Source organism: Plecotus auritus (genome assembly GCF_963455305.1).
Source record: "Plecotus auritus genome assembly, chromosome: 9".
NCBI classification, from domain to species: Eukaryota; Metazoa; Chordata; class Mammalia; order Chiroptera; family Vespertilionidae; genus Plecotus; species Plecotus auritus.
Window position 1 is genome coordinate 124,807,280 of NC_137783.1, and position 15,458 is coordinate 124,822,737.

Sequence of the window (15,458 nt, forward strand, 5' to 3'; positions counted from 1 at the left end):
TCCTCAGGATACTACTAATAATTAAAATAGGTCAAGATCCCTGTAAAAAAATCTTGATAGGATAAAGGAAATAACACATGCCAAATCAAAGTTCAGGAGAAGGAGAGCAGAAAATCAATACTAGCTAGAGATCAGGGAAGGTTTTGGGAGATGTATAATACTTATGAAAGTTGTACCTACCTAATTCTCTTTAATTCCCCTACTCATAACTCTATATTTTCCAGCTACAGTAAAGTATTTCCCTATTCTTTCCTGGTTTTTATTTATTTATTTATTTATTTTTATAAATATATTTTATTGATTTTTTTACAGAGAAGAAGGGACAGGGATAGAGTTAGAAACATCGATGAGAAAGAAACATCAATCAGCTGCCTCCTGCACACTCCCTACTGGGGATGTGCCCGCAACCAAGGTACACGCCCTTGACCGGAATGAACCTGGGACCCTTGAGTCCGCAGGCCGACGCTCTATCCACTGAGCCACACCGGTTAGGGCCTGGTTTTTATTTTTATTTATTTTTTGGCTTGCATAAAATGAGTGGACTGGACTTGATAATAAGTTTCCTCTCAGTTATCAAATGTTATTACTCTTTGCTGCTCCATCTACTTGTAAACACCTAATTTTCTTAAGGTCATCATTAAAAACCAGTACTTGCATTTATGAAGCTATCTCTAAGCTCCCACTTCCAAACCAGATGTGACATCTTCTTTAAAGTTCTGTTTATTTATCACAACACTTACCATTTTCTGTCTTTTATGATACCGGGAATTGTTTTCTAATACTCTTTAATACATGCTTACTAATACATATATCAAAACTGGGACAACCATTCTTGACATACCTTTTAGTTTCCTTGTATACATCCTGCAGATGCTAAATAAAACTTTGAAAAGATCTTAAGATTTGGAAGAGACCTTAGAGATTATCTAGTTCAACTTTTTATAGCAAGAATAAAGACTCTCGCCCTGGCCGGTTTGGCTCAGTGGATAGAGCGTCGGCCTGCGGACTGAAGGGTCCCAGGTTCGATTCCGGTCAAGGGCATGTACCTGGGTTGCGGGCACATCCCCAGTAGGGGGCGTGCAGGAGGCAGCTGATCGATGTCTCTCTCTCATCAATGTTTCTAACTTTCTATCCCTCTCTCTTCCTCTCTGTAAAAAATCAATAAAATATATTAAAAAAAAAAGAATAAAGACTCTCAAAAAAAGAAAAAAAGACTCACATAGCCATTGTTTTAAGATAAAGATTCTTCTTCAGTCACTGATTTATTAATTCCCTTTAGGACAAAGAGGGAAGAGAAAGAGGTTCTGGCTCTTCTGCCAAGACCTCTTATATACAGAAAGATATAGATGGCAATGTGAATACAGTTACCTTCACACATCATTAACATGTTATGCTTTGAGATGAAAAGTTATGTTTCACAGGAAAAAAACATCAAATCTTTGAAAAATAGCTGCTTCAAAAAGGAACTTCTTACAAATAAGATCACAAAACACACTTTTATGGTTACATATGGTAAGTAGATAAAGGTTACATTTCTGTCAACATCTTTGGCCTTCATTTTTGACAAGTTTCTTTGCAATGGCTTTATTATTCAGAAGTACATTTCCCTATTGTCCTTCCAACAACTATTCCCTACACATCTTAAGTTCCTTTTTATTAGCAACTGCTAATTATAGGCCGTAATTTCAGGGCTTCATACAGGATTCCATTTCTAGAACTTAAATCAGAAAATTAAGGGCTTCAAAAAATCTAAAACTACAGCCTGCTTAAGAGGCCTGGTGCACAAAATTCGTACACAGGGGTGGGGACGTGGGAGGGGGAAACCCTCTAGCCCAGCCTGCATCCTCTCCAATCCAGGACCCCTTGATGTCTGACTGCCTCTTGCAATCCGGGACCACTAGCTCCTAACCACTAGCCTGCCTGCCTGCCTGCCCCTAACTGCTCCCCTGCTGGCCTGATCGCCTCTAACCGTCTCTGCCTCGCCCTGCACCTGGGATCCAGGTTTCCCTCCTCCAGCCAGTCGCAGGCACCCGGGACCTGGGCTTCCCTCCCTCTGGCCAGCCACAGGCACCCAGGACCTGGGCCGGCTTTGCCCGGGCCGGCCGTAGCCACAGGGGACCGTGGGCAGGTGGCTTCGCCTGGGTCACAGCTGCAGGCACCTGGGACTGCGGGGTGGGCGGCTTGTCCCCCTCCTGGGCCACAGCCCCAGGCGCTGATGCCCGGGACCACGGGATGTGCAACTTGTCCCTCTCCCGGGCCAGGCTGCAGGTGCAGTCGCAGCCACTGGTGCCCGGGACCTCGGGGCGGGCGGCTTGTCCCTCTCCCGGGCTGCAGGTACAGCCGCTGGCGCAGCCTGGCTGGTCCCCATTCCTCTCTTGCGAGCTCATTTGTGCCTGGCTGGTCCCTATTCCTCTCTCCCCAGTGTTCGAGTGCCTGAGCTGTTACAGCGTGAGGGTGTGATGACCATTTGCATATTAGCTCTTTATTATATAGGATAGGATAATCATAGGAATCCTTCTCTATTGCACCTGACAGATGTTCATCTAATCTCTGCTTACCTAATGTGACAGACTGCATACTACTTTAGAAAGCTAGTCTCTGAGATTAAGAGAAAGACCCAGAAATAAATAAGTTGGCTAAATTTAAGTTATATAAGATCCTACATATTATATGTGTAAATCTATATATTTAGCCATAGCAGTTACCTGTTTAGGCAATCTGGCTGCATTTATCTGTGAGGGTTATCTGACTCGAAGAAGAGTTAGCAGGGTTAAAAATTTCTTGTTAATTGTTAGAGCAGCTGGAAATCTCATTCAGGCACCAGTATATGCCAGTCTTTCTGGCATATTCTGCCCAAAGATCACCTTTCAAAACTATTCCTAGATTACCAATGGAACAAGTACACATTTAAAGAGGTGTTTTGGTTTTTTTAAAATATATTTTTATTGATTTCAGAGAGGAAGGGAAAGGGAGAGAGAGGTAGAAACATCAATGATGAGAGAGAATCAATGATTGGCTGCCTCCTGCATGCCACTACTGGGGACCGAACCCGCAACCTGGGCATGTGTCCTTGATAGGAATTGAACCTGGGACACTTCAATCCACAGGCTGATGCTCCATCCACTGAGCCAAACCAGCTAAGGCCCAAATACACATTTAAAACATGGGTTAGGAATTATTTCTTACTGATTTTCTAGTGTGCATTGTTCATAGACTGGCTGAATTATTAAATTAATTTATCAGTGCTATATATTATCAAATGGGTAATAAAGATTTGTAGCACATATTAGTTTATGAACTGAATGAATAAATACCACGAGGACAAGACTGACTCCATCATATGAACCATTAATTTGCTCCTTGTAATTTACAGAAAGGTAAGCTGGTCATTTAAAAATATATTTTTTTATTGATTTCAGAGAGGAAGGGAGAGGGAGAGAGGTAGAAACATCAATGATGAGAGAGTCATTGATTGGCTACCTCCTGCACACCCCACACTGGGAATCGAGCCCGCAACCTGGGCATGTGCCTTGACTTGGAATTGAACTGTGACCTCCTGGTTCACAGGTCAATGTTCAACCACTGAATCACACTGGCCAGGCCAGAAAGGTTAAGTTCTTAAAAAGGGTATTAAAATATTATTCTCCTGGTTGAATTCATTAAAATTCATATTCCTTTAACCTCTGAGTCACTTACACTGTTCCCCAAGGGAAGTAGCAAAAATTTCAAGGTCCAAAATCAATCAAAGATCATTTTCATTGTCCCCTCCCTTTCCTCTCTGTAAATGGGACAGAGCCACATTTCTCTAAAATGGAAAAAACTTTTTTAGAACTATGTACATACCATAAAATTCCACCAATACACCGAATTTTACTTGGCATTTAATTGTTAATTAAATTTACTTTAATGCCCAGCACCTATTATTTTGACTCTAGATCAACAGAATTTCGAATACAGTTATTCAAAAAATAAATTTTTTATTACCTGGGATTGGAAGGGTATCCGGATGGGTATGAAGAGATTCCACTGGGCATGCCTGGCATGTAGGAAGCTGAAAATAAGTTTTAACATTTTAAAATAATATTCCTAGTCCTGGTACATAGGTTATCACATGAGATATACATCACTGAAACTGTAGCAAAATCTCACACAAAGAATCAAAAATTTCATACAGTTAAAGAATCCAAATCTCAGCACAAAACAAAACAAACACTTCACCCACATTAGTTCTTTACTTCAAGCATAATGCTCTGTATATCACATAATTCTCAAAGCATTAAACATGAGTTATATATAGGTGACAATCCCAACAAGGACTAACTGGCACATAGGTCAACCTGGTCAGCTCTACAAGCTCTCAAGGAGTCTCCAACTTTAGACAGGAACTGGTTTAATTTAGAATTTAGAAGAAGGTAACTCTGCCCTCATCTGGTCCAACGTCAGCTTCTTAGTGACCTCTTTATTATATCTAAGAAATCTTATTATATTTCCTTTAAGACTATGTTGACCGATTAGCACAGCTGGTTTTGTTGGCTTGACTGAGGACTTTAAATGACTTCAAATTACTATGAGAAGTCCTGTACAAAACTTACATTCAGCTAGAATAGTTTAAAACAAAACAAAAGTTTGGGAATACTAGAGAAAAAAAGTTCAAATCTAGCAAGCTTATAGAATGTTTTACATATATTTTAAAGTGAAGACCAATGACAGAACTAGTCAGTCGTGCCAAGAGGCTAATCAACATAGAGCAAGAAAACAGAATTTTGACTTTAACTGGAAATGAGCCGTCTTAGAATCAATGTGTCCCAAGTGAAATTTTTCTCACTGAACATAACAATGAATTACCCTTAATCCAATCAATATCTTAGTGCCTTCTATGTGACAGGCACTGGGAATGTGATGGGAAAATAAAAAGGAATTCCTGGCCTCAAGTGGCTTATATATACTCTAGTCAGGGAGATAAGCAAGCAAGGAATAATAGTAGAGCGACAAGTGTTACAACAGAGGAAGTCATACAGGAGGCAGGTAATTTAAACGCAGGAGGTGGGGAAAAACAAAAGTGATCTAACAGGAATGGTATATGAAGGCTTGAAGGCAAGTGAGGTGGAGCCCTGGAGAAACAAACTTTTAGAGCACAGAATGCAAGTAAGGTGGGAGAAGTATGCTGAACTCTGGCCAAGGACCATAGAAGTCTTTATCAGAGCCCTAACTGGTTTGGCTCAGTGGATAGAGCGTCGGCCTACAAACTGAAAGGTCCCAGGTTCAATTCCAGTCAAAGGTACATACCAGTAGGTGTGCAGGAGGCAGCTGATCGATGTTTCTCTCTCATCGATGTTTCTAACTCTCTATCCCTCTCCCTTCCTCTCTGTAAAAAAGCAATAAAATATATTAAAAAAAAAAAAAAAGAAGTCTTTATCAGAGTTGCTGAGCATACATCTCTCAGTACCAGTGTTCACAGTCTTCTAGTTAGGATGAATCTATTGATGTCATAAGTAAAATTTTTCTTAAGTATAATGAAGCTAATGATGTTCAATGCTATTTTAAAAAGATAAAAACCTCCCAAAATGTCACAATTACTAGATGACATAAAATATCTTTTTTTCTAGGGGCAAAGCACAGTTGATCTTTATGAACATCAAAAGATGAGGCCACTATTAAGTGTCAGCAACATACATAGTCAATTAATAACCCCCATGCTAGTTTCTCTCTCACACATGTAAACCACCACCTCATAGTTATAAGCAACTTTCCTTTTCTGAGGTTCTGAAAAATTAACAATTCTACCGAAGCCTTCAAATTTTGATTTTGGGAAACAAATGCTATTTGGAGTGAAGACTGGCAGGGAAGCATATAATGAAGTGAAGTCATTTTAGAGCCAGAATAAAATGGGATACAAATACACAAAATGTAGAGGGTTATTATAAGGATTAAATAACAACGAATATGAAGTGCTTAGCTGTGTCTCATTGTTACCATTCAATAAATGTTTTTCTAAAATAAATATTTTTATTGATTTTAGAGAGGGAGAGAGAGATAGAAACATCGATGAGAGAAAATCATTGCTCAGCTACCTCCGGCTTGCTCCCCATTGGGGATCAAGCCTGCAATTTGGGCATGTGGCCCTGACCAGGAATCAAAAGGTGGCCTCCGCCAAAACCGGTTTGGCTCAGTGGATAGAGCGTCAGCCTGCGGACTGAAGGGTCCCAGGTTCGATTCCGGTCAAGGGCACGTAACTTGGTTGCGGGCACATCCCCAGTAGGAGGTGTGCAGGAGGCAGCTGATCGATGTTTCTCTCTCATCGATGTTTCTAACTCTCTATCCTTCTCCCTTCCTCTCTGTAAAAAATCAATAAAATATATTTAAAAAAAAAAAAAAAAAAAAAGGTGGCCTCCTGGTTCATAGGTCAACACTCAACCACTGAGCCATGCTGGCCAGGCCCATTCAGTAAATGTTGACTATTACTGTTAGTTGTCAAAAATGAGATTTGAACATAACACTTTTTATTTTTTAATATATTTTATTGATTTTTTACAGGGAGGAAGGGAGAGGGATAGAGAGTTAGAAACATCGATGAGAGAGAAACATTGATCAGCTGCCTCCTGCACACTCCCTACTGGGTATGTGCCCGCAACCAAGGTACATGCCCTTGACCGGAATCGAACCTGGGACCCTTGAGTCCGCAGGCCGACACTATCCACTGAGCCAAACTGGTTAGGGAAAACATAACACTTTTTAATTGTGACTCATAGCTAGCTTGAAAGTTATCCTAAAACAGATCAAAAGTGTTTTCATGCAGGAGGCAGCCAATCAATCAATGATTCTCTCATCACTGATGTTTCTATCTCCCTCTCCCTTCCTCTCTAAAACCAATAAAAAAATATATTTTTAAAAAAGTGTTTTGACTGCCCTACCCGGTTTGGCTCAGTGAATAGAGCATAGGCCTGCGGACTGAGGGGTACCGGGTTTGATTCTGCTCAGGGGCACATGCCTGGGTTGCGGGCTCGATCCCCAGTGGGGGTCGTGCAGGAGGCAGCCAATCGATGATTCTCTCTATTCATTGATGTTTCTGTCTCTCTCTTCCTCTCTGAAATCAATAAAAATATATTTTTAAAAGTGTTTTGACTAATGATAATAGTGATAATAGAAGTATATGATTTCTCACCTAAAATATAATACTTATTTAAGTATGTACCCATTTCTGAGCTATTCCTTGATATGAGGAACAAAATTCAGACTTTAATTTTTTACAGTTATACCTAACTAGAGGCCCGGTGCACAAAATTCTAAAAGGCTAGTTTTACTTAAGTGGTCTCTGAAGTGTGTCCCTCAGCCCAGCCTGCACCCTCTCCAATCTGGGATCCCTCTCACAATCCAGGACTGCTGGCTCCCAACTGCTCGCCTGCCTGCCTTCCTGATTGCCCCTAACCACTTCTGCCTGCCAGCCTGATCACCCCCTAACCACTCCCCTGCTAGTCTGATGCCTAACTGCTCCCCTGCCAGCCCGATTGCCCATAACTGCCCTCCCCTGCTGGCCTGGTCACCCCTAACTGTCCTCCCCTGCCAGCCTGGTCACCCCCCTAACTGCCCTCCCCTGCAGGCTTGATTGCCCCCAACTACCCTCCCTTGCAGGCCTGGTCCCCCCCAACTGCTCTCCCTGCAGGCCTGGGTCCCCCTACAACTGCCCTTCCCTGCAGGCCCGGTTGCCCCCAACTTCCCTCCCCTGCAGGCCTAGTCACCCCCAACTGCCCTCCCCTGCAGGCCTGGTCCCCTAACCCCCAATGGCCCTCCCCTGCAGGCCTGGTCCCCCCCCAACTGCCCTCCCCTGCAGGCCTGGGTCCCCCCCAACTGCCCTCCCCTGCAGGCCTGGTCCCCCCTAAATGCCCTCCCCTGCAGGCCTGGTCCCCCCCAACTGCCCTCCCCTGCAAGCCTGGGTCCCCCACAACTGGCCTTCCCTGCAGGCCCGGTAGCCCCCAACTTCCCTCCTCTGCCGGCCTGGTCACCCCTAACTGCCCTCCCCTGCAGGCCTGATTGCCCACAACTGCCCTTCCTTGCAGGCCTGGTCCCTCCCAACTGCCCTCCCCTGCAGGCCATCTTGTGGTGGCCATCTTGTGTCCACATGGGGATGGCCATCTCTGACCACATGGGGGCAGCCATTGTGTGTGTTGGAGTAACAGTTAATTTGCATATTACTCTTTTATTAGATAGGCTAATAATATTGTTTAAGTGTATAAAAGTATTAAAACTGGAAAGGATGGGCAATAAATTGGTCTTTTAATTAAACTAGTAATTTACCTAAACTAGTTCTAGATCACGTCACAAAATTGAACTCCAGTAACACTCTCTTTAGTGTGATCTCTTTCTAGAATGTTGTGCTTACCAATGTCAATATAAAACTGGGAGAAATTTAGGGGGGAAATGTTGCTTAGGAGACTGCCTATATTTCTGAAAAGGCTAGCTTTACTTTAAGTGGTCTCTGCTATGTTATTTGACCAAATAAATATGAATCATGAAGAAATATTTGATTTTTGAAAAACATGAGCAAGAGTATATAACTTGGGTACTGGAGTCAACAGAATTTAAGATGAATAATTTAATACCTAGAATCTTTATTAAAAGAGGTACTAAATTCTAAAACCAAACTTACTCTGGGAAGGCAGGAAAGGAAAAGGAAATGGGTTCAGAAAGTTCTTTCTACTAAATTCCCATTCCGTTTCTGAGTCAAGATGCTCCTCAAGACAGAATGGATTAAAAAGGAAGAATAATTTTCAGCAGAAAAATTGAAGTGCATGTAGTTTGATTTATAAGATAAGTCTGGTTAATTATAATCTTAAGCAAAATTTGTAAAAAATAATCACAACTCAAAACAATGAAATCAATGCAGGTTTATTAAAATCAAACAAGTACAACCAATTCTCAATTATCCAGGGTGATTTTAAGAATTATTAGAAAAAACAACCCGGAAGTAGTTGAGATAATATACACCAATTAGGGGAGAATTGGTACTGACTCCATGCCCCCATGCCCTTCCCTCAAAGTAAAATCACGAATTGGCTGTACTAAAGAGAAGAAAGCTGAGAGCTAGATGTCCAATTGTGTACACCCAGAATAGCTGAATGAGAACGATTTATGACTTTGTTTTTGATTCTTATCTGCAACACTGACCCTGGAGTTGCAAAGAAAAGGAGAGGTCAAACTACCTTTCAAGTTATGTCTGCTTCCAAAATGACCAAATAAGGCTATTCTATGGCATGCATAATTTAAAAACAATTCTAGCTCTATTCCAGCATTCTTTCTCCCCCATTTTGGAATCCAGCACACCAGAGTCAGATTTCTACCCACAAATGAAACCCCAAATGCCAGTCTTTGATGGGAATCTGTACATGCAGATGTGGGGCCTCAGAACATCTCCAAAAAATCCACTAACTTGACAAGCTAGAAAGCAAAGTGAAGTCATTAAAAACATTTTGTTAACAAGGTTTTCTGTCTTCTTTTGTTTGAGTTTAAAAACCAAATCTCAATTCTACTTACTATTTGGTGGCCCTGTTGCCTGGTATGGTGGGTAAGATGCTGAAACTGTAGGTCGAGAGAAGACTGGAGGTTCATCTCCAAACACCACAATCATGACCTGAATAAGCCCCAACAGGTCTGACTGAGGCTAAAAACAAAAAACAAATTTAAGTCAGCTAGATTTAATTTTCGGCAAAAAGGCAGTCTGGCCATTTCTTATCAGTTTTCAACTCAGCTTGTTAATTTTCTTTACAGAACCCCCAAACACAAAATTTTCATTTAATTAATAGAGCTAAGTGATTTTTTTTTCCTTATTACTTAGTTATTTATGTGTAACAAGTCTGCTGCTTCATGTATAGTACTCCCCACTTACCTAAGGTTTCACTGTCTGCAGTTTGTTATCCATGGTCCTAAATATTAAATGGAAACTACAGAAAAAGAAATTCATGCTAGTTTTGCTGCAACACTTCAAACTGCAAAAGTTATGGCCACAGTGTGTGATAAAGTGGCTTAGTAAAGATTGAAAAGGCATTAAATTTGTGGGAGCCCTCACTCATGGCTTAGTTGCTTGCTGGTTTGATGCCTGGTCAGGGCATATGCCAGAGTTGCAGGCTTGATCCCTGGTGAGGGGCATGCAGGTGGCAGCTGATTGATGTTTCTTTCTCCCTCTCCCCTCCTCTCTTTAAAAATCAATAAAAAAATATTTAAAAATAAAATTTGTAGATAAAAGACATGAACAGAAAATGTGCTCCAACTGACAGCAACATGTTGCATCAGAAAGCACTGAGCCTACCTGAACACTTTAGCAAGGGATTCTCTGAAACAAGTGATCACATTCACATAAATTGTATTATAGTATATTGTTATAATTAGATTTTTATTTTATTTTATTTTATTTTATTGATATTTTACAGAGAGGAAGGGAGAGGGATAGAGAGCTAGAAACATCGATGAGAGAGAAACATCGATCAGCTGCCTCCTGCACACCCCCTACTGGGGATATGCCCGCAACCAAGGTACATGCCCTTAACCGGAATCAAACCCGGGACCCTTCAGTCCGCAGGCCAATGCTCTATCCACTGAGCCAAACCGATTTCGGCTATAATTAGATTTTATTACTAGTTATTGTTAATCTCTTACTGTGTCTAATTTATAAATTAAACTTTATCATAAATATGTATGTATAGGATAAAAGCCACATGATATATATAGTTTGGTACTATCCGAAGTTTTAGGCATCTACTGGAGGTCTTGCAATGTAACCCCAATGGATAACGGGGGGCTACTGTATATTAAAAAAAGCAGTAACCAAAAGAATACACTGCAAAATTCAGGTAGTATTATTCTTCGTTTGATTCCATAGAGCTAACCAAAACATAACTCAAATGGACAAATTAAGTGTTCTGTTACAAATTCAGGGATGAGCACAGCAGTAGTCACAAATATTGAGGCCTTTAAAAGATAATGTTACCTTGGAAACACATATTCTTATATTGATTTTATTAAAGATAGTATTATAAACTCTGAAATCATAGGCAGACTATCTCAGAATCACTAGATTGTTGTACAAAATATCAAATTGTTAAAGGATCTTCCCTTCCAATATCATAGTTACAAAGAGAGTACCTGTTTTTCCATTATAGGTTGCTAAATTTTTATCTCAAATATCAATCAACCACCAATTTAAGATAAATTATGCTAGGCAAAGTTATTCAAACTGGCTTATTTAATGGTTCCATTTTCATGCCTTAATATAGTCTGTGTATATCTCATCTGATTTACTTCATGCATGAGTTCATCAGGTTCTGAAGGATTAGTTCAGTCATCTGGATCAGCTAATGATCTTCATAATTTCTCTTTTCCAGATAGAAGAGTTCATCAGCAGTTTTCAACTTTCCAAGTACCAAACTCACCTCATTTGTTCAATCTGTCCCAACTTAGGAATAATAGACAAGTAACATTTTAGAAAGCTTCCTGTAAAAAACCCGCCAAGTCCCACTATTCTAATACGTTATGTTTGTCTGTGGATTTATATGCTGAGCCTGGGAATAAGCATGTGCAGTATCTGTGTAGTGCCAAGAAGTGTGGGCTGGAGATTGTGGCTAGTATGAGGAGGTGGGGAAGGCTATTAAGACCACACACTTTTATCTCTTGTTAATTATTTAGTTCAACAAAACACCTAAACTAAATTGAAATATAATTCACATACTATAAAATTTACCCTTTAAAAAAAATCCTCACCTGAGGATATGTTTGGGTTTTTTTTAGAAGAGGGAGGGAGGGGAAGGTGGGAAAAGAGAGAAAAAGACAGAAAGAAAGAAAAGGAGAGAGAGGAACATCGATGATCACCTTCTGTACATGCCCTGACTGGGGATTGAACCTACAACCTGGGTATGTGCCCTGACTGGAAATTGAACCACAATCTTTTGGTGTACAGGCTGATGCTCCAACCAACTGAGCCACCTGGCCAGGGCTTGGCTCTGTTTTTCAGAGGTTTTCTGCTTGGCTTTTTTTTAAATCCCCACTGGAGAAACTGATGTGGGAGAAATACATTGACTGGTTACTTCCCAGGTGCCCCAACTGGGGCACAGGATCAAACCTGCAACCAAGGTACATGCCCTTGACCTGAAATCAAACCTAAGACCCTTTGGTTCTTGGGCCAATGCTGTAACTACTGAGAAAAACTGGCCAGGGCTTTTTAGCATCTTGTCTTTGAAGCTCAGGAACCCAGCATATCCCTTAAGGGGAAAATGCAGATTATCTTGTGTACTTATTTATTTTTAAATATGTTTATTTATTTTTAATATATTTTTATTGATCTCAGAGAGGAAGGAAGAGGGATAGAAACATCAATAATGAGAGCGAATCATTGATTGGCTGCCTCCAGCTTGCCCCATACTGGGAGTCGAGCCCACAACCTGGGCATGTGTCCTGACCGAAGTCCAACTATGACCTTCTGGTTCCTAGGTCGACATTCCACCACTGAGCCATGCTGGCCGGGCTTGTTTATTTCTTTTTAACTTCCTCTTCTCCCAAATTTTGGTTCCTAAAGTACTGGCTGTATTGGCATTCAGAACTACAACTGTTGTCTTTTCAGCCTTGTGAAACAGCTAGAAACTCTTCACGTTTCTTTGCCTCTTAGCGAAGGCCCTCTGCCCAGGTTCTCAGCCTCTTACCCTGTGGCAAAAATCAATAAATACTCCCAGGGGAAATTGGCAGAATGTTGGCTTATTTCTTGCAGTTCTCTTTACTAGTGGATCGTGGCCCTTCAAGTCTGATTGCCTCAACAGTTCTCCAAAGCCTTAGAGATGTTGTTTGTACTTTGTTTTTTTCTAGTTATTTTGATAAGAACACTGGTCTGCCAGAGCTTTACCATCAAGAGGCAGAAACAAGTTTCCTATTCTTGAAAGGAACACTCTGGGTAATAAGATTTGAACAGTTTCACAAATATATGCCATCAGTATACTATTTTTTAAAATGCACTTCCTACTTTATGAATTCTACCTATTCTTAAAGGCTCAATTCAAGCAAATAAAAGTGACTATGTGTATGATGTAAATTACCAAGCTCTATACAAATATAAGATATACAGTCATGGGGATACATTCTGAGAAATGCGTTGTTAGTGATTTCATCATTGTGTGAACATCACAGAGTGCACTTTCACAAACCTAGATGGAATATCCTACTACTGTAATTGTATATGCTATACTTGTATATGACTAGCAGCGTAGTAGGTTTGCTTATACCAGCATGACCATAAACATGAGTTATGCGTTGTGCTATAATGTTAGGATGGCTACGACATCACTGGACAATAGAAATTTCCATTATCTTATGTGACCACCATTGTATATGCGATCTGTTGTTGTCATAGGGCACATGACTATATTTGTTCTGGAGAGCCTTTTCTGATTACTCAGCTCAGCAATTAGTGATCTTACATGAACTTATCTCCTTTTTGGAATCCTCTTTGAGTGCTAACAAAAAGTAGATGCCAGTAAGCAAAATATATAAAATACAACAAATTCACAGAACACTGTTAATACTTACGTGTTTCCATTCATGTAGATAAGGAAGATATATTTTCCCATTTGCATCAACATGCTTTCCTGTTTTAATAGTCATTGAACTAGTAGGCTTAACAAAACAGATAGGGGGATTATATGGGTATGTGTCCAGCAACCACAGGCATATTGGAATATTATATGTATTACCTGAGAGAGAAAGAAACTTCAGTTACACCATTTTTTATTATTTTTCAATAATGGCTTAGTAGGCGAGCAAGAGAGAGCTACAAGTAAGCAACACTTTTTAAAAATCACAACAAATATTTTAATATTTCAAAGTTCTGTTTAAGATCAGTTCCTTAAATTTTCTGTTTGCAAAATACATCAGCAGGATTCAGTAGCTAATTGATCACTACTCTGTTAAGTGTGTGCTTGCTGCCCTAAAAGCATTCTTCATGAATTATCTTCCTACTCAGTCCATTCTTTGCTACTTGACCCCTGTCATTTCAGTTAATAATGTTCACTGAGAAGGGTCATACAAGGAAGACCATGGATTATGGTATCCTATCAGAAAGTGATAAAATTCTGTTGCCAAAGCTAATCCAACTGTCAAACAGATGCTGATTGGTGGCTACAAGTTGACCAATTCATATGGCATTTTCAGTGATAGTTATTCAATCAATGATGTCATCTTTTTTTAAAAAAATATCTTTTATTGATTTTTTACAGAGAGGAAGGGAGAGGGAAAGAGAGTTAGAAACATCGATGAGAGAGAAACATCAATCAGCTGCCTCCTGCACACCTCCTACTGGGGGTGTGCCCACAACCAAGGTACATGCCCATGACCGGAATCGAACCTGGGACCCTTCAGTCCACAGGCCGACGCTCTATCCACTGAGCCAAACTGGTTAGGGCTAATGATGTCATCTTGTTCTCTTTGCTTTATGTAACAGAATCTCTTTCAGTTGAGAAATCTGATATATATAGTCAAACTAAACAGTGTATCAAAGGATCCAATAGAGTTAATACAGTGAACATAATTATAACCTTATCTGACTAATAAGCTCAAAGTCAATGTCCCAAGAAACCATTTGAATCACCTAATATGAATTCAGATACTTTTCCTCTCAGAAACAGTTTCACTTCATATAAATATATACATAGACATTTGCTTAAATCAGAAAATTGTGGGACTGTGGTTTTTTTTACCCAAAACTACTGCTACAATAAAAAAGAACTCCAATAGAATATATTTTAATACAGAAAACATACGTTTATTTCCACGAACCAGAATTGTTTGCTTTGTGAAAATGAAGAATTTTACAGAATTACTTAGGCATAAGAACTATGCCATATAAAATATGGTGAGGGCACATGGAAGGATTTAGATAAAATTTATATATATGAAATAAATGTCTTTAATTATGTTTACCATAGTTTCCTGTCTTCCTTTTTTCCCCATTACCTATTTCCTTAACCAGAGTTTACTTCCTAAAGGCAGTCAGTAATCCTAAATTTTATTCAGTCCACCCTAATTTTATCATACTTGCTTAACTGTGTTGATGTTCAAATATTTTCCCTCTGCCTGAAATGTCCAGGCAGAGGGAAAATATTTGATGTCTGTTGTAAATGGTTGATTCATTCTTTAATACAAAGTTCAAATGTCATTATCTTCCAATATGGTCTTATTCTCCTTTGTAATCTCATAGCACCTTTATTTTTAAAAAATATATATTTTATTGATTTTTTATAGAGAGGAAGGGAGAGGGATGGAGAGTTAGAAACATTGATGAGAGGGAAACATCGATCAGCTGCCTCCTGCACACTCCCTACTGGGTATGTGCCTGCAACCAAGGTACATGCCCTTGACTGGAATCGAACCCAGGACCCTTGAGTCCGCAGGCCGACGCTCTATCCACTGAGCCAAACCGGTTAGGGTGT

The 15,458-nt window shown here is 40.1% G+C and overlaps 1 protein-coding gene across 3 annotated transcripts in view; it reads right to left on the reverse strand.

Annotated features, from left to right (window-relative positions):
* The window catches only part of TSG101 (tumor susceptibility 101), a 50,325-nt gene that overhangs the window by 23,623 nt on the left and 11,244 nt on the right, over positions 1 to 15,458 (reverse strand). The window contains exons 4-7 of one of the 3 annotated variants that reach the window (XM_080643222.1): positions 13,561 to 13,724; positions 9,529 to 9,655; positions 9,340 to 9,432; positions 3,985 to 4,051 (exon numbers count right to left, since the gene is read on the reverse strand). In XM_080643222.1, coding sequence (XP_080499348.1) covers positions 3,985 to 4,051; positions 9,340 to 9,432; positions 9,529 to 9,655; positions 13,561 to 13,724 — 451 coding nt within the window. The remainder of the gene's footprint in view (positions 1 to 3,984; positions 4,052 to 9,339; positions 9,433 to 9,528; positions 9,656 to 13,560; positions 13,725 to 15,458) is intronic. The other 2 variants (XM_080643220.1, XM_080643221.1) reach the window with 2 other exon arrangements.